The 19,671-nt window shown below is 43.5% G+C and overlaps 1 protein-coding gene across 1 annotated transcript; it reads left to right on the top strand.

Moving 5' to 3' along the window:
• Positions 1 to 306: 306 nt before the first annotated feature.
• Positions 307 to 19,671, top strand: tax1bp1a (Tax1 (human T-cell leukemia virus type I) binding protein 1a). The gene is given in 18 exon segments (XM_018666677.2): positions 307 to 465; positions 1,882 to 2,096; positions 5,394 to 5,496; positions 6,169 to 6,359; positions 6,770 to 6,925; positions 9,580 to 9,728; positions 10,159 to 10,249; positions 10,382 to 10,567; positions 10,730 to 10,981; positions 11,260 to 11,451; positions 11,568 to 11,640; positions 11,897 to 12,420; positions 14,848 to 14,934; positions 15,889 to 16,044; positions 16,046 to 16,076; positions 16,178 to 16,386; positions 17,093 to 17,175; positions 18,021 to 19,671. Coding segments are annotated over 17 exon segments (2,883 nt in total). The 5' UTR covers positions 307 to 465; positions 1,882 to 1,907; the 3' UTR covers positions 18,232 to 19,671.

The raw sequence follows: 19,671 nt of genomic DNA, 5'->3' as shown, positions 1-19,671 counted from the left end.
TACTTGTTAATGCTCTTTAGCCGCTACTGTCAGTGTAGCATCACACTATTGATAAACATAAAATCAATAGAATGAATAGTTACACAATTTACTTTACAATGTATCTTTTGCTTTGCAATTCTGGGAACTGCAGATAACCTCTGAAGCACAACTATTTATACACTTGTGGAATTGTTTTAAGTGACAACGGGGGAAATATCCGGAACAAATGAAAAGAACTGATATAGATAATTTAAAAATAATTAATAGACTCTTTTCAGTCTTGTAGACCACGTCTACCTTCTTCTCGTAAGCATCCTCAGCATCCTTGGTGCTGCTCAGCATCCCGGAAGTTCAGCATCATCTGCTCTTTCAGGAGGAGACGCATCATCGTCAGAGCTTTGACAACAACGGGGACAGTGGCAAAAACATCGGCCTGTCCGGCAGAAACTCTCGCTTTTTGCAAGTGGAATTCATATGAAAAGGGTACTCTTTCAATTTCAAGCTAAACGAAAGCCTATGATTTTCGTGTCTTGTGTCTCTAAGATAATGTTTAGCTAGCTAGTGACTTGACACGACATGGCCTGTTCGCAAGCTAACGTTAGCTGCCTAGCCACCGTAAATAGGATTATACTCTGGCTAACCGAGCCAGTTTTACCTGTTTTACAACGCAGGACTGTCCCGTAACGCGTTTTCGACACATTTACTGAGTGTTGGTCGCCATAGCTCAGTGTACAGACAGTGTTATGTTCGCTGGTTAGCTGAATCGAGCCTCAGTCATGACTTAGTCACTTTCACATTCATTTATCCCTAGTCAGGAGTCCAGGGTTGGGTTACATGGAAATGTAGGGCAGGGTGGTTTGTTGTTTTAGCCGTGTTCTCATCCAGGGAAAGATGAACAAAGGGCAGTGACTTGCATCACTTGCAAGTAGCCACATTCACATTCCCCACCACCAAATCAAAGGCATAGTTTGAGCCAGTTTGATATCAGCTGTCTTGCTGTAAAGTGCTTAGCTACGGTGTTGTATTGACGTCTTTGTAAATGGATACATGCTTCAATAATTTTGTATTTTATTCTCATAAAGTGTAAGTCCCTAGTGTGTGTCATGCTTTAAAAATACTAGATGCTACATTTCCTGTAATGCAAGTTAGAAGCTTCTTCCCCCAGGCTGTTACTGCCTGGTTAAAGCCCACATCCTTTACTCACTATGCCATCACCATGTCTGAGGGCAAAGTGCACAACTGTTTTCACAGACTGGGTACTGCATTCTCAGCATGACTAGTAAATTGATTTTGACAAGTAAATTCATGGAGTTCCCCTTAAGTAAAAGTGCAATTCCACATTATAAAAATACTCCCATAACCAGTAAATGTCTGGCATTCAGAATCATTCATTTACTCATCTGTTTTGCCTCCTCCAGAAACCTTGTGGGTTACAGAAAGACAGCATGAGAGGGGATTTTTGTTCCTGGAGAAGGACAGTGCCCGTCCCCACACTTGTTGATGTTTTAAGGCACTGCCTTAAAGGCTGAAGCAAGGCAACAAAAGTCTTCTGTGCTACAGTTTTCAGAAGATTATTCAGCATAATTGCCTGCAGCTTTGCTCTGCAAAATAAACACTGATCCGCACCTTTGGCTACTTTAGGCAGATCTAGAGTACTGTAAATCCCCATGCCTGGAAATTGGTGTACACCATATATGTGACATCGCTACATCTCTGCTTATTAGTTATTAACTTCACCCATGCCTATTTTCTGAGCTAGATTAATAACCTGAACTAGAGCTCTTTATCTAATTTTAACAGCTTTTGGCTTTGTGTTTGTGACTCACAGGAAGAGTTATATATTTCCTTTACTCTTTCTTATACTCAGCGTCTCTTTCCTCTGCTGTTCTTCCCTTACAGACAAATGAAGTGACCAACAGGATACAATGTCATCATTCCAGGTGGTGGACTCGTCGCCGGGCAGCAGCGTTAGCGTTATGGAAACATCCAACTTTGCCCATGTCATCTTCCTGAACGTGGGGAAGAGTTTCCTGCCCCAGGCGCCCCTGGAGTGTCGCTACACCCTGACCCCTTACATTACCCCCCACCCCAAAGACTGGGTGGGCATCTTTAAGGTACATCACGCACACACGCACACACTACAGCTGCTGTTACTCAGCCTGTGCTTCAAAGACATCGCCAAACATAATCAGTTAAGGCCCAGGCTTTTATTAATCTGAATCACTTATATTACAAAGAGAAACTTTAGAGATTGGAGCTATTCCCAGCCCATTACATAAGTGTTTGTGAAATGGATTATGTGTTACGGTTTTAGTAATTGACCATAGGTTTGAACTTGGCACATTAACACATACTGTACATCCGCCTTGACACTAATGCCTCAACTCTTCATTATATGCCTAAAACCTCACCGCAAGCTTTGGTGTGGTTGCTCTGCATGCAGAAAGAGGAAGAGTGTACATGGTGGGCTGGTTACAGTAGGTCTCGCTGGGGGGCAAACATTTGGTGCTCTTTATGAACCACTCTGATTCTTATTAGGACCTCCTTTCCCCCCACTTCACTTGTTCATTCCCCTCCATCTTTCCATCAAGTCTTTTCTCTGCTTCCTGCTAAACCAGCCTCCCCGTCCGCTCCGCTCTTTTATCAAGGCCATCAAATCTCACACGTAATTAACAGGAAATGTGAACTAGGAAACTTAATGTCTCGTAAAGTCAAAAGACAAACATTTTATCGTTGTTTAAGAACTGACTTCAAATCCACCAGCTCAATTAAAAAAGAATAAAGATGCTGGGTTTATTTGGAAAAAGTCAATTGGAAAATTTAATTGTTGTAATCCACGCTAATGAAACCTGTTTGATGTCAGGGAACAAGCAGACTATACTTACTTACTCCTTTTGACATACATGTCTGTCTTTCTGTGTGTTCATAGGGATAATTATCTCATTTAATTCTGTCAAAATATTGGCAATGTGAGTGTATATATTATTAGGATAAACTCATTTTACTTGTAATAATTTCTTCCTTTTATCAGTAGGGCATGTATAAACAGGTCCGTATTTACAGTATGTGTGCCTTTATAAATAATAATCACCCACTTTAATCATAATAGGAAATGAGCTGATGCCGCCACACAAATGCTGATCAATCTTATGTTTTGCCTCGGGTGTTTGGAGGCAATAGTGTAAAAATCAACCGGCTCCTGGATAATCATTAATGACTGATTAGATTTGACTTTCCCACAGAGCTCTGTTGATCAACATTGATCAACACAGTGGTTTGTAATGTGACTCTTTTTGCTTCCCAGAGGCAAAACCTTTGTGTTGAGATGACTCAGGGAGAGAACATTTCCCCCTCTAACATTTCACATCTATAGGCGTTACCTGTGTGTTTGAAAAAGAGGGGGAGAGAGAGAGACAGAGCAATAAAGCTGACATGCTGTGAGGATGACTCAGGCTGCTCAGGCAGCCACTGTTCATTTGAGTTGTGCACAGACACCACCTAGTGGCTGGAAATGTTCATAGTAAAATAATAAAGATAGTAGCTAGTAAAATAAACTTGCTTCGAAATGGTGGGGTTTTCAAACAGTGCATTGTATACACAGTAAACACCATCAGTGTACACTCTAATCAAGCTTGTCAAGTTTTCCAGCATGGTGGCATATTTTTGCAAAAAAAAAAAAAAATCTATGAGTGGTTGTGAGAACATATTTTTTCCTTTATTTGTCTAGTTTAGGTTGATACACACTCCCTCTCTCTCTCGCTCTGTCTTTCTTTCTCTCTTTCTCTCTCTCTCTCTCACACACATACATTCACAGTTCCCTAAAAAGCCCTGTGGAGGTTTTTTTGGTCGTGGCATGTTTGTTGGGTCGGCAGGGAGAAACCCGTTGTGTGAGTGTATAATTAACGTGTCATCGTACTGTTCCCTCACACCTTGGCTGAATGATTGATAGCTGCTTTGCCTGTGATTATTTTATAACATCACTCTCGTGTTGGAATGCCACACCATACCTAACTCAATGTCAGTCAACTTCACTCTGCAATTAGCAAAATTATTTATGTCTCTTCTCTCTTAAGCAAATACACGTGAGCACACAAGCAAACTTGGCAAGGGTCCATCACAGCCAAGCCTCTCACTGACATACTGTGGGAGGTGGAAAGAATGTTCTTGGCGAACATTTCCACGCTGACTATTACCATTTGTTTGGAATAGCATTATACTCAATGTAATGGGTCGATAAGGCAAACACTGCAATTATGTATCATGCAGCAGCTCTATCCAACCTGAAATTTTGACAAATGTTTTGAGTAGCTCAGTTGATTTACTGTTGCTTCCAAATGCTTTATGTATTGGCCTGTTCTTATTTTTTCCTGGATTGTTTTGTTTTCTGTCACTTAAATCCATTCAGCTGCTAATTTAATTGTTGTTTATTTAAATATTTAACTGCAGAAATTGTTTATGGGAACCAGTTGAAAATTTACGGCCATGTTACAATTAAATTTCTGAATGTTATGGCTCATTTAAAATTCAACAAAAGCAAATAACCCCTCCCAGTGTTTTTTGCATCCTATAATTTTCTGTATAGCACAGTGAAGCAACTGCCTAAACTGTAATATTATATGATTACTATGTGGCAGCTGTCCAAGTGACAAGATTACTCTTCATTTTTTTAAACGTCAGTGTCCCATAGTACCACAGGTGGTTAGGTTATCCACAGCTGAAGTGCAGTTATGTAATGTCACAAACAAGTATCACACATGTGAGTTGAAATGAGGTGTAGGTGCATGAGCAGCCCAGACGGGGAGAGTGTGCGGTTGTGCGCTACAGATTTACGACACAAGACCCAACTTATGATGTTCACAACTCCCTTTCATCATCTGTCACCTAACAACACATGAAATTCATGGAATTACATCTCCCTTGCCATTTTGTGTAAAATTTTCACCTTTCCCTCCCCCGTTTTTTTATCCCCCACCACCCCACCCCTTTTCTCGTTCTCTGCCGTGTCACGAGTCTGCGCATGTGTGCACTCACACACAAAGCTACATAGACCCCTGCCTTCCCACCCTATTTTCACACCTTCACTGCCCCTCTTTCTTTTTTTGTGAGCCCAAAAGGGGCAGGAAGTGAGGGGAGGAGGAGGTGTGTGGAAGAATGAGGGGCATGGTTTAAATGTTTCCATTCTTGCCTTGAACATTGTATGTAATCCTCCAAATTCCTCGATCAAGTGCATTGTTGAAAAATTTAATTATATTACAAAAAAAGGACAAAATGTCATCAGGCTGTTAATCATATGTTAGTGCAAAATAAGTTGGAATTTTTCAATGTAATATCTGTTGCTTTACACTATCCAGTCAGGCACTATTTTTTATCATGGATCAACATTTCTGTTTTTGTGTACATTGCCTCCTCAGGTGGGTTGGAGCACAGCCAGGGATTACTACACCTTCCTTTGGTCTCCTATGCCTGAAAACTATGAACCAGGAAGTACTGTGCACAGGACTGTGGTATTTCAAGGTACACACACTTTACACACACGCGCGCACACACACGCTATGTAAACCACTATACAGACACAGGGTATTCCAAAGTAACCCCTCCATTTTACGGCGCATATAAAAACCAGCACTTTTATTTAATAAGGGAACACAACCGCAAACGGCGGCCTGGGACCTGAGCACCTCTCAAACCACACACATACACACACACACACACACACACACACACACACAAACTGGTTTTACTGGGCCTGGAACGGTCAGATATTACACAGTGAAAATATGAGAGCATGCTGTGGTGTGTCAGTAGTCAGTAAAACCAGTTGGCTGCCGGATGTTCTGTACTTGCTCCTCTGTCCCAGAGAACCAGGCCTAACACGTCAGTTATGTGCTCTGAGGTCTCAGAATGCAGAATGGGCTGTTTAAAATGTTAGCTTATATAAATGATGTGTTACGTACTCAAATATTCATTCTTTTCTGGTAAATTTACTTCATACTGTGCTGTGTGCAGTATAGTATTTTTTCTCCATTTTGAAGCAGAACAGTTGCAGATACTGTAAGAATCTTTAGGCCAGGCCTTGAATACTGCCTGATTAACCGAACTAGGTGGTTCTTAATGAAGTGAATATTAAATCAAATGAAAAACAGAAAGTGAATTTAACACACCCACTCTTATCTCTTTGCACCATAGGGTATTATGTACCCAAATCTGATGGAGAGTTTTACCAGTTCTGTTATGTCACACACGCGGGTGACATCAGAGGAGCGAGCACGCCATTCCAGTTCAGGTCAGCCACACCCACCGAAGAGCTGCTGACTGTCACAGAGGACGACAGCAACTCAGACATACTGGTCGTCACCACCAAGACCGGCCTGCTAGAGGTAGTGGGCCACACAAGATGAATATATTATTTTTCCATCTTTCTGGGTCTTGACCCCCTGTAAAGGGTCTTATAGCAAGGATTCACAGGTGCTGTTCTGGACCTGACCGTGACCTCTGACCTCACCATGTATGGGGAAGAGAAGAGCATGAATTCTCCTTTTGGCATTAATTAACTATTACATGATTGTCCTGTTAAGCTTCCATAAAAACAACACACAAATATCATACAACACAAACTGAATTTTATATAAAAGTCTGACGCACAATGATGCATGTCACAATTTGTTTTGGTGTTTTCAAAGTGACACCAACTGTCCTAAGTCAAGCCATTGAATTTACACAATGTAAAGGAGCAGGTACCATTCTCACTTCCTCTTTCTTTGTCCTTAACTTCACCTCTGCTCTCTAGCGAGTGGAGGAGGCGCAGCAGGAGCGCAGGGAGCTGCTGAAGGCCATGCGGCTCCTGCAGGAGGAGAAGCAGCAGCTGCAGGAGGAGCAGAAACGATTAGCCAGGGAGAGGGAGCAGGAAAGGGAGACGTGCTGCCTCCTGCGGACACACAACCAGGTTAGAGAGAGGGGGATGAGGTGACATTATGGAATAAATGGATGTATAGAAAGAGACCTTATGATTTTACTGCAGGGACGCAATCGGTAGTAACAAGAGGATCTAGGATGACTGGATATAGTTCAAGTGTGCATTCACCTACATAAATTAAGAAAATAGTATTTCCAATCAAAATGCATTTCTGCAACTTTGAAGGTTAGGTAGTTTCAGCGCGTTTGTGCATGTGTGCAAGTGTGTGGGAGTGTGTGCATGTGCAGAGGTGAGTGTGTACAGAAACGGTTAGCCTCTGTTTGCCTATGTGTATGTGGAGCCGGATCCTCACCAGTGATCACAGGTCTGAAAACTTCAAAGGCTCGAATTTATGAATAATCTGTGTCCATGTTTTAGAGACACACAATGAGCCGTGGCGCGTTGTGTGCTTGAGTGCGCGTATGTATGTGTTTGTGTGTGCGCGTGTGTGTGCGCGCACGCCAGTCTTTCTCTCCTTTTTTAACGACCTGACTCAGTGGGCCAGAACGGAATTGGGACGCAGTTTTCTCGGGCATCTGGCGTCAGGGACGGTGCCATCGCAACCACAGAGTGAACAAACATGACGTCAAACACATACACAGGCGCGTGCGCTCACACACATCCACAAACTGCCCCCCCTCTTCACACTCACATTCAGGTTCCACACCACAGGGCCCCTCTAATGTGCATTCACACACGCACAAGCGCATGCACACACACACACAAACACAGTCATTATGCCACCCGCTTGCAAACCCTTTTAGTCTGTGTGTGGAATGAGAGGAGGGTAGTCCGCAAAACCGCCTGCCTGAAAAAAGAGCCCTGCCCAGCCTCAGGGACAAACACCACTCAGTCACGCGATTCAGTGGCCACTGCTTTCTCACTGTCTATTTTCTCTCTGTCCCTGTCTTTTTCTCAGTTTTCAGTGATTTCAGTTCAGAGTTAGTTTATTGGCATGGCAAGAAAATGTCTTATTTTTATCAGGCAAGGCAGATAAAAATACATTAACAAACTTCAATCAAAATTAGATAAGAAAATGGGGTAAACCTCCACATTTATTTTATCTACTTCTTCCCTCATACCTTCTCAATTCACTCACCACACATTCACCAGGATGAGTCAGATTTTAAATTTTAGTGTTTTATGAGATGCTCATTTGATAAGCAGTAGCTTGGCACACAAGCCTAAGAGCAGTCAACTCAAGGGAACTTCAGTGAGGGGGGATGGCAGAGGAAGGGAGAGGTGAAACACTGAAACTTGCCAAGAGTTTAGTGAGTTTGAATCTAGTCTCTTATCGCCCCCTAGTGCAGCTCTCTGGTCCAGGCTTGGAGTAAGAGCAGGCTGCTTTGAGTTAGTCCGCTGCTCTTTTTACGAAGGACAAAATCGCCATAAATTACGTGGTAATACACACACACACACTGTTATTACCGTGCTGCTTTTCATTCAACAGGCTTGTCCATCTGTAGATATACGACTTCTGCGAGTAGGTGTGTGTGTGTGTGTGTCTTTTGTAAAGCATTTACAGTAGGTGTGTTAGCTCAGGCCACGCTGATGAAAATATCCTTTGAGTTTAACATGAAAACATAAGTACATATTTTGTGGCTGCTAATTTTACGACTACACTTTTTATAAGGTCTTTATGCACTGCTAAAGTGCTTCCCAAACGCCAGCCGTAAAAATCATACAGTAATCTACACAGAGCCAAGCCCAGAGGGAGATGGGCCTGAGTGTGCACTCTATCTGTGTTGTGGATTGATGGCTGTCCTCTATCTATCTTCCTGTCTCCATCTGTCCTTGAATGTGTAGCTGAGTATCGGTCCACCTGAGCGTTCGTCAATGAGCGTGTGTGTGCATATGCCGCAAATAGAAAAGAGGGTGTGTGCAGAGGTATGTTGTTCTGTCACAACCAATATTAGCTATGAGTGATTTAGCGTCCTTCACTGCTGATTAGCAGCAAGTTCAAACAGGGCATTTCCAGAAAACAGACCTTATATGATCTGTTGTATGATAAGAGGAATTTGTTTTCAGGAGTTAACTGATACTATGCAGGTTATTCCTGCATGCATACTGAATGTATGTTTTTGGTCCATTAAGACTCACGGGTCCTAATTTGTAAGTGGTGATTTATGATCAATAAGATAAGACTTAACAGATCCCCAGAGGGGAATTTCTTACTTTACAGCTGTGCCAGAAATATGATATAGAGGCAGAGAACAGAAAGAAGAACTGTTCAAATATATAATTTCATGTGTTACAGTATCCTAGACTATATACATGAATTAACATAAATATTTGTAAATACACGTGAAAAGATAAAAAGTCCAGTGGAATCTAAAAATGCAAAACAAAAACCTCATGAAGATTCATTTATGAAGGTGTGATTTTTTTGTGGTGCTGTTGTAATAAGACTATTAGTTTTTATGGGTGTACCTAATAAAGTGGCGAGTGAGTGTAGGTATAAATGATAAATACAATATGCATAAAACACAAAAACACGACCATCCTGCATCACATGAAATATCACCATCTGTGATTAATCATGAGTGTTGCATAAGCTCCGGACTTGTTCAGCTTGCCGGTTTCAGTTGCTGTGATTGGCCGCAGCATCTGTCAATGTGATCCACAGCTGCCTCTCTGTCCCGTAGGAGCTGCTACGCTCGTCGCAGGGCCTGTCAGAAGAGAGGGAGGAGGTGAGGAGGAGGCTGACAGAGGCCACCGACCGGGTCCGCCAGCTGGAGGAGGACCTGCTGGGAGTCACCCAGAGAGGCCTGCAAAAGGAGACAGAGCTCGATTGGTGAGTGGAGAACGCTAACACATCAATCATCCAGACTCATCTGCTTCTGCAAGGGACATGACTGTTTAAATAACTGTATTTGAGAAGGACTTCTTGCCTGCCTTCTGCTTCCACAACGTCTTCATCATTCCACTTGGCTGTTACATGCAGTGGATGAAATAAAGGAAAGCAAAAACTAGGGCCATGAAAAAATTGTCATTGACAATTTGTCAGTTCTGTGTCTCCTCACCCTCCTGTTAATATTTGCATGACTGTGAATAGCCAAACACATGCAAAATTTTGCCAGGAACATACCCACCTGGAAGTATCACATAGAAATAAAACAGATTTTAAAGGGACATTCCCTGACATTCCATCTGTGGCTTGAAATCCTGCGTACTGTGACGTCTCAGTTTCACAAAACTTCTCTTCGTAATTTCTTTTTTCGCAGTCTGCGTGATCGTCTGAAGAAGCTGACGGCAGAGAGAGACAGTCTGGAGAGCCAGCTGAAGAATGAGAAGGACGAGAGAGACCTCTACAAGGTGGGAGACAGCTCTTCGTAGCTAAACGGCTGGGTGAATGGAAAGGCTCAGTTTGACTAACAAAGCCTGTGTGATTCTGTCTCAACTCTGACCTTTGCATTTTTCTCTTTTTCTGCACTGCCACATGTTTAGGCCCACCTGCGCAGCACCGAGCTGGAGAACACTAAGCTGAGCGCAGAGCTGCAGATGTTGAAGGCAGTGGAGCTGAATCGGGAGGTGACCATTGCCCAGTTCCAGGAGGAGCTGGAGAGGCTCAGGGCTTGTGTTGCCCAGCGGGACAGCCTGGAGAAAGAGCTGCTGGCACACAAGGCTGACAAGGTAGTAGTAGTTGTTTGTAATATTGCTGCTTACATCGAAGGAATTAAATAGATAGCTAAAGTATAATCACAAGTATTAAATCCTTTGTCCATTTTTCTGCACTGTGTATCTGTTTAGTAAAATCAGTCAATCTATGTATGAATTCCTTTTACATGTCTTTAGGCAGAGCTTGCTCGTGTGCGTGAGCTGCTCCGTCAGGCCGAGGAGCAGCTGCAGGCGTCCCGACAGCAGGCCTCCCTCCTGGCCTCGGAGCTCCGTGACTCAGCCAGCGCCCGTGACCACACGATGACCGAGCTGTACCGCGCCCGCTTAGAGGCAGACAAGCTCCGTGCCAGTCTTGCTGACGCTCAGGCTGAGTGCCAACGCATGGAGAGCCAGTTAGACCGCATGAGGAGCACTGCACAGAAGGAAGTGGTCAGTGTTAGACTTCCTTCCTTTGTCTGTATTTTAGTGATGTGATAGGCCAGGAGTGAGGGAATGCTGAAACTAAACATGGAAAGGAACTATCTTGAGGGAACTAGAGCACACCTGTTTTAAAATTTGAGCTATGTTTAGCTTTATAAAGGAGCACAAAAAGGAGGAAAAGGAGTTTTTGTATTGCATCAACATATGTTAGCTTTAAATCAGACACAAATAAAAATACATATTTTTTTTATACGTTTTCTTCTCTTTCTTTCACCCTTCTGTTTCAGGGTGTTGGTACTAGCGGGGAGGTGACACCCAGTATGATGGTGGTGTCGGAGGCAGAGGCTGAGCTACAGAGGGAGGTGGAGGAGCTGAAGCTGCGTCTTCACATGGCCGCCGAGCACTACAAGGAGAAGTACCGGGAATGCCAACGCCTCCGCAGGCAGGTCGCTAAACTGAACACAACTGAATCACAGGGGGTGAGTAAGAGGAAAGCAAGAGTAACAGACACGCCTGCAGACTGATTTATACTTGAACGACATGAAATTAGATTGTGTTGATGTGTTCGTTCAAGTTGCTGTGTGTCTACTTGCAGGAGCCAAAGAGAAATGCATCCACTGAAACGACACAGGAGCCACTGACCCCTAGTCCAGAATCACCCACAGCAGGTACGCACTCATAAAAACAGGCATTTTGAATCAGTTTTTTTTCCCCCAACAGTATCCTCAATAGACCATAATGCTTTGCAGTTGTAAGACATATTTCACTGTAACCAATGCAACTCAATTATACATGACTGAACAGAGCTCTTTTTCTTCTCTCTCTCACTTAGACACATCAACATGCACTTCATAAAAGAGTTTCTGCACAAATTTTCGCAAATCATTCTTGTAAATAGAAAATAATTTGTCTGTGTTTCAACAGGGAATATAGCCACTGCAGTCCTACAAGAAGCAGCTGAGATGACAATCACCCCAGAACTCCATAACAGGGAACCCACATACACCGACACACACTTCAGCACTGAAAAGGAAGACGGGCAGAGAGGGAACATGCAGAGGGAGAGGGCCGAGGCAGAGGGTGAGAGGGAAGTGAACCAAAAGGAAGATGACGAGAACGAGGAGAAAGAAAAAGAGGAGAAGAAGGAGAGCCTGCCGGAGGAGAGCCTGAGGATGACGAGCTGGGTGGAGGTGGAGAACGAGAGGCAGAGCGCTGAGGGGAACAGCGAGGAGGAAACTGCACAGAAGACGGAGGAGGCGAGGGACGAGATGGAGGAGCAGCAGGTGCTGCTGGAGGTGGAGGGGAGGAGCAGCATGGGGGAGGCAGAGAAGGAACAGACCCGCTCGGTGGAGGAGGAGCTAGCGATGATGGAGGAGAAGTGGAGGGAGCAGTGCGCCATCAACGAGACGCTCAAACAGCGATTGGCTGATGAGGAAGAGCGATTCAGAGTAGGGCTAACACTTAAAACACAAACATGACGTAATGCTTTCTCTGTGGTCGGCAGTTGTGTATGAGCTCTTGAATGAGGCACGAGGGCACATTCACCTAAACATTTCCTGTGCTAATATAGGTTAAAACAACACACATGCTCCAGTGTAGGTTGGCAAATGTGACACAGCAGCAAGCAGCGTGGACACAGATGTTTATGAACACAGTGAGTGTGCAAAATTAGGGCTTGAACTAATTATTTTCATTATTGATTAGCCTATGTGTTTTTTATGTCACCTTTGTGAATTTAGACTATAAAATGTCAGAAAAAAAATAGGAAATTCCCTAAAACCAAAAGATATTAAATTTAAAGTGATAGAATAGAATAGGTTTTTATTGTCACTGTACAGTTAAGTACAACGAAATTGTGGGTGCTCCACGAAGACAAACAGTGCACTATAGACGAAAGTATATACAATAAGAAATACAAAATGTACACAAATACAATACAATTAGTACAAATAATACAAAAATTTACACACACACACACACACACACACACACACACATATATATATATATATATATATATATATAAAGCTGGAAAAAGCAGAAAATCCTCATACTTATTTTGAATAGAATACTATTAAAGCAGAAAACTATGAGACAAATGGTTGAAAATACCATTCAGTGACAGTGGCTACAGCTAACAGCAGCACTGATAATTGTACTTATTGTGTTTGGAGACCAATTCTTAATTGGTTTATAAATGGCAGTACTTGGTCACAGTGTATCTGATATTTATTACAGTTCACTTGAGCGTGCATATAGCCAAAGTGACCAGGTTACTGCATGCAGGAACAAGTAACCGCTGCATCCATGCCATACCTGAGCCAGTGTGTGTAGTATGTGTGCGTGTGACTTAACACAGGCACTCAAGCTTGTTGCGTCTGCATTGGCCCGCTGCATTTAGCGTGCGAACGTCCGCCAAAGTACCAACCAGCATTTAATCTCCATGAGTGAGCGTGTGTTTATCGGTGCTGTAAATAAGACTCTCCCCTGTCTTTGATAGAGTCTCCCGTCTGAGGCGAGTGCCCGGGGCCCCGAGCCGCTCTTAATGGCCCCGGAGACTGACAGGAGAGGCAGCCGCAGAATGCAGTGCTTTACGGCTGTTTACATCAGCCACCCAGAGGATGGAGCGAGGGAGAGGAAAAGACAGGGAGAGAGGAGTGGGAGGTGGGGAGCACAGCAATTCACTGTTGCAGACTCCCTTCACCTGAACTTAACCCTCTAATGCTGCGCCGTAAATTCATGAAAGAGGAGGAGAGCGGGAGAGGACAAAGGGAGATGAAAGAGAATGAGGGGGAAAGCGAAAGAAGCTAACAGGATTTAAGGGTGAAAAAAGAGGGATAGACAGACAGACATGAAGCAGAAAGAGAAACCGCAGGAGAGGAGGGAATTGGAACCTTTGTAATGGGATGAAATAAGAGGAGAGCAGGCAGCTAGTCATGTAAACTATCCCACAGGGTCAGGGCTGTTAGAGAGTAAGAGATTTATCACGATCCCCTGGTCTGCTCCAGCCTGCCCTGGACACAGACTGCATTTCTGTGGCTTTAGCTGCGTGTTTTACAGTAAGCGCCACACATTCGACCCAGCTTCAGGTTAAATAAAATCCAATGACATCCATTTTTTTATTCACTTGCTTTGCTGTGTTTATGTTTACTGATATTCCTCTTCATCACTTGACACAAATGGAGTGGAAACCTAAACTGGGAACAAGAAAAAAGGAAGAGGTTCTCATTAGTTTCCATCAACTGAGTGAATCTGTCACTTCAAGCAAAAACATTCCCTAGTTCCAGCTTCACAATTATTTAACTTCTGCGTTTTAGATTTCTCCTGTTTTGGAGCAGTGTGGAGCTATAATCCTTTCCTGTGTACCTTTCTGTAACATTCACACTAAACAGCATGTGCTAGTATCCTCTTACATCACAATCCCCCTGAAACTGTCTTTTATTATCACTAATCAGGCAGTTAGCAATTTAGTTGTTTTTTTTCTTTTACTTTGATACCTTACAGTAGAGAGATGAGAGGAAATGAGGAGGGAAAGATATGGGAAACAACATGCAGCAAGAGATGCTCCAGTTCATGATATGGACCTAAGCCTCTAGACCACCAGGGCAATTGCACCCTAGCAGTGTTCAAGCATTTGTAAATCAAGAAATAGACCATACATGACAGAAAGAGCAAAGACAAACTCATTGTGTCCTGATATACTCATAAAAATATACTTTTATCTTCAACAGTAAGAAACTTAAATGACCAGTGTTAATGGAAAAGCTTAGTTTGGTTTGGTTACTGCTGCCTCTTAAGGAAATCTGACTGGTAATTGAAATGCATACAAGAATTTTATGATACATTATTTCCCCCTTGGTGTTCTCTTTCTGTAGGTGCAGATGGCAGAGCGAGCCAGTGAGGTGACAGAGCTGAAACGCAACCTTGCCCAAGCCCTTAGAGACAAGGAGCAACTACAGGAGGTAAAGCATTCTTAGTACAGTATTGTAGCCTCTCAGCAGGTATTAGATGTGTGTAAATAAGCTTTACTGGATCATAGTTCAAGCAGTGTGTTTTTTATTTTGATAATAAATGTGAGTGAAGGTTAGTTTGATCTTTAAAGAGTTATAAACTATGTAAATTTCCATCTCTATGTAAAGCTTCTGACTGCAGGCTTTCAACTGAATTCCTTAGAAATATCATTACATTTAAGTGCAGTGTCTGAGCTCTTTCCTTTAGCCTTCCCTTCCCTTCTCCCTATTCCCCACTTGCCACTAATTAAAACATCTATACTTGCTTCTTTCGCCCATTGGTACAGTGCCATTAGACAGTGCAAATGCCACGCGACGTGTCTGTTTCACCTTCTCAACCCTGGTTTAAATGTTAAACCTGATAGCAGCGCACTAATGAAGTCATCAAGAGAGGAGGTCGGGGGCGTTGGGGGTGGGGGGTAGCGAGAGGAAGGAGGGCGGTAAAAGAGAAAGAGGGCGAGTGCCTCTATCAGCAAAGGCAGAGCAGAGGGAGCCAGAGTCTGACACCCATTACAGTAATGAGTAGGGTACTAATGCTCTTGCTTCAGATATAATCACAAAGGGCAGTAACAGTGTAGAGGGAAACTTAACTCTGAGCTGAAAGTACTTACTCCCCGTGTGGTCCCGACAGTGAAAATGTGCTGTGGAAACGCTGACTGAATTTCTTTCATGCCGCCATCCTCATTAGTCCCTCACTCTTCAATCAGATAATGGTGGATCTGCACTTAAAAGTATCAACACATTAAGCATGCAAGTGAAGAAAACAAAAGCAGAGCTAATCATAATTTACATAACTGTAAAATACAAAAAGTCGGCTGAAAAAAAGCCATATTGTAATACAGGAGTAATAGGTTTAGTCCATTGAGGCACCGTGACACTCAGGGATGGGTGCTCTCTCTCCTCCAGGAGCTGCAGCGTTACGTGTGCAGGCAGAGGGAGCAGGAGGCTGGCGTTCAGGGCGCCGAGGTCAGGCAGCCGATGGTGCTGCGCTACCCCCTGCCCTACCCCCAGGACCCCTCCCCTCCGCCACTGGTGCCACAGAGGCCTGCTGAGCTGCAGTACTGGCAATCCCTACTCCACCGACACCAGAAGAGGTGAGAGGGATTCGAGCTCCGAGAAATCATTCTTGCCCACTCTCGTGCTGTTTGATAAGGGTAGTAACGGTTCCTCGTGATCCTGTTTTTTTTTTTTCTAGACCGGGTGGATGTCGCCCTGTCTCCCGAGCACATGTCCCGTCCACCACCCGAGGCCCCGCCCTGCGCCCCTCCATGCGCACCGCCAATCGCATCTCAAAGCCCTGAACCCGGGGTGCCCGGCTGGGACCAAGAGGTGGTGTGCATCCAGCCCTCTCGCAGCACGAGCCCCCCCGAGAGCCTGGAGCATCCTCCAGAGGAGCCACGAAATGTATGTACACATGAGCACACACAGATGGGACAGAAACACATACCAAACTACAGCATAGTTGTACAGTATAACTGACTAATACAGTATCTGTTTTAGTCAAGGTTTTACATGTATTAGATTATGCTTGAATAATACATGAATAAAAACTTTTATTTTGACGTTTATTCTTGATGGGAAGATTTTGTCAGACCATAATTGATCACAGCATTAATTTGATTGTAGTACAACAACATGTCTGGATATTATAAAACCACATTAATTCATGACACACTAATTTTGATCACAGCCTTTCCTTACCGTCCTCGCTTTGTGTTTTACAGCCAGTGAATTCCTGTCATGGTAATCCCTTGCTCATTTCGCCTCCGTCTCTTGTCTCTGGAGTGCTTCTCCTCGCTGAATGAAGGGAAATGCAGCTTGCCCTTAAAAGATGAAGCTTTGAACTCATTTGCATAAAGCTCTAATTAACGTCACTCCTTCAGAGCTCAAGAGAGACAAAGATAACGAGGGCCAGGAGAGAGTAATTAGGGGGGATTTTGCATAGGGACAGATCCAAGGATCAGTTAGTGTCTGTCGGATTATATCTTCGGCTGAACACGGACTAGTGAGGAAGGTTTACTGTATGCTAATCTGCACATGCATACGCACACTGTCAGTGAAGAAACGGCCATCCTTCTCATAACTTGCTCGTGTTGTGTGTGTGTGGTAGGTCGCTGACGGGGCTCAGCCTTCCTGTGATCATCAGTCCAGGGGACGCAGTGAAGCCAGAAGCAGCTTCTGCTTTGACTCCAGGTAGCATACCTACACCCAAACATGACACATAATGTTAGAATAACTTTTTAATCAAGACGCATAAAGAAGGAAAAATAGTACACAAGCAAACACAAGAACATTGATAAAAACAGATGCAAAGACAGCGGGGGCAGGATCCCTTTTCCATGCATCAGTCAGCTTGTGTGCTGAGGCTAATATGAAAAGACCTGCAGAGTGGCTAACTGTCTCCATAAAGACAATTTGTGTCTGTTTTCATAATCATGTAGGGCTGCAGTTAACAATTAAAGTACCAATTGTTTTCATGATGCATCTATTAATAATTTAGTCCATAAAACTTAAAGTCATGTGGTGAATGCTGTGCATACACACGGAGATTAAGAACATCTAAACACAAAAGATCACTTGAAGACAACAACATGTGTTGAGTTTCTACCCCAGGCTCTTGAAGGGAGGAGTAGCATAAAATGCAGATAATAAATCAGCAGGAGGTAATACAGTTGTTGCTTAATACCAGTGACTCAACAATAGGTGCTGAAATTTCTGGCTTTCATTAGTTGTATTATGGCTTGGAGAAAGCCAAGGCACTATTTCAGCTTCATAACAATGGAGGACAATATCTGTAGAGCAGAGCACTACATTCTTATATACAGTATTTCCACTTCAGGTGATGTTTCTATTGAATGTCTCTACTTAAAACAAACTTGCATGGCCCAGTCAAGGCCTGTCAGTATAGAGGTTCCTACTGATTGCTGTAAGATATCTTGAGGATGTAGCTGCGGGATAGACTGCATGTACTTTGCTGTGACGTCCAGGCCCCTTTTGTCTCACCTCCTGTACTCACCACTACCACTTTCTCTCTCCAGTAACGACGTTCACAAGCGCTGCCCGCTCTGCGAGGTGATCTTCCCACCCCACTTTGAGCAGCGCAGCTTCGAGCAGCATGTCGAGAGCCACTGGAAGGTCTGCCCCGTCTGCTCCGAGCAGTTCCCGCTCAACTGCCAGCAGCAGCTCTTCGAGAGGCACGTCCTCACGCACTTTGATGGCCACGTGCTCAATTTCGATCAGATCGAATGAGAGGATTTGGAGTGGCAAACCTAGAGTTCTGACATGCCGTATGGGTAAATGTGTGTTGTCAGCTATTAGTTCATTTTAATCGGGGTTCGGTTAAGTCATCTTGTCGATATACAATCATTAGCACTTTTTTGCAGCGTTAAAGGTTAGAAAGAATGTAGTTCACCTCTGAAAGGAAGCAGAGTTGGTGCTTTGGCGGCTACTCCACCAAGGTGTTTGTTTAGTAGGGTAGCTTTCACTTTAATGCACAGTGGGTAAAAGGACTTTTCTATTTCATTTTTATGCTCATCTTTCTGCTTCAAGGGACTAAAGCACCATCCGACGTGCATGCATTTATTCTGTGTTCAAAACAATTCAACACTACAAAATACACTACAGCTGTTTAAGCGAAAAGAGTGAATTGTAGCAGGAGCTTTGAGGCAGGGATTTGAAGAAAACAAAACATTTTAGTATCTTAATGTCCCTGTTCTTTCACTCCCCTGAATATTTCTCTACAGTCAGTAGGATTCTCTTGTGATAAAGCAGCCAAGAAAGTGCTTCATCTTTTGTCCACATGATTCAGAGCTTGGAAAGGCAGAGGAGATAAGGGAATGTTCTTTTTTTTTAAAAGTGTAAATGCAGAGAGAAGGTCTGAATATGTGACATCTCTGAGAGTCATCTGAGTGTGTGTATATAATTGGAGAAGGGTGTGGGGGGAGTGATCTTTCGATTTCTCCTGAGCCACATACACGTATGCTAGTGTTCTGTGAGCAAAGGCGTCAGACGGTTTAAACAAAAACAGCACTATGTTTTCATGTATCTGCACTAAATAAGGCTTTATTCTGAATGTATTGTACATATGAAGAGAAGTATAAATTTGGGGAGAGACCTGTGAATTACTGTCGTGAAACCTGCCCCCCCTCCCCTCCCCCACTGTTACCTCCCTCATGTTTTAGTGATGAAAGATGACGGACCAATGATGTTTTACTTCCTGGTGTGCACTTTCTGGTCTTTGGTCGGTCTGTGAAAAGCCAGGCTGAGAGATACTGTACCACGTTTAAGGCAAACAGACTGCAGGACACTGAGTTACAGACACTTTTATTGTTATGTACTTCCACGTTTTGAAGTTAGAACTGTGAAACGTCATCGCTTTGTGCGCTGCTCCACGTTAGCCCTCCATGAGTGAATGACATTTATACGTGTCTCCCTTACAGGGCTTCATACCACCGCTTGTCTATTTTTCTGTCATCACCAGGTAACTCCTGACAGTGTTGTAATCAGGCTTTAAAAATTGCACATGCTCAGTAAATCACAAGGCAAATGTGTGTGTGTCTGTGTGTGTGTCGTATGTATGTATGTATGTCCTGTGTCGGATGCAGCCCTTTTCATGTGAGAGTGTCTGGATGGTGGCGTAAGTGTGTACTGCAAAGATCTTTATGAATAAAGTAAGCTTGTCTAAATGCA

This window comes from Lates calcarifer, linkage group LG3, assembly GCF_001640805.2.
Source record: "Lates calcarifer isolate ASB-BC8 linkage group LG3, TLL_Latcal_v3, whole genome shotgun sequence".
Lineage (NCBI taxonomy): Eukaryota > Metazoa > Chordata > Actinopteri > Centropomidae > Lates > Lates calcarifer.
Note: the sequence above shows the minus strand (reverse complement) of the source record. Positions and strands in the feature narration are given on the sequence as shown.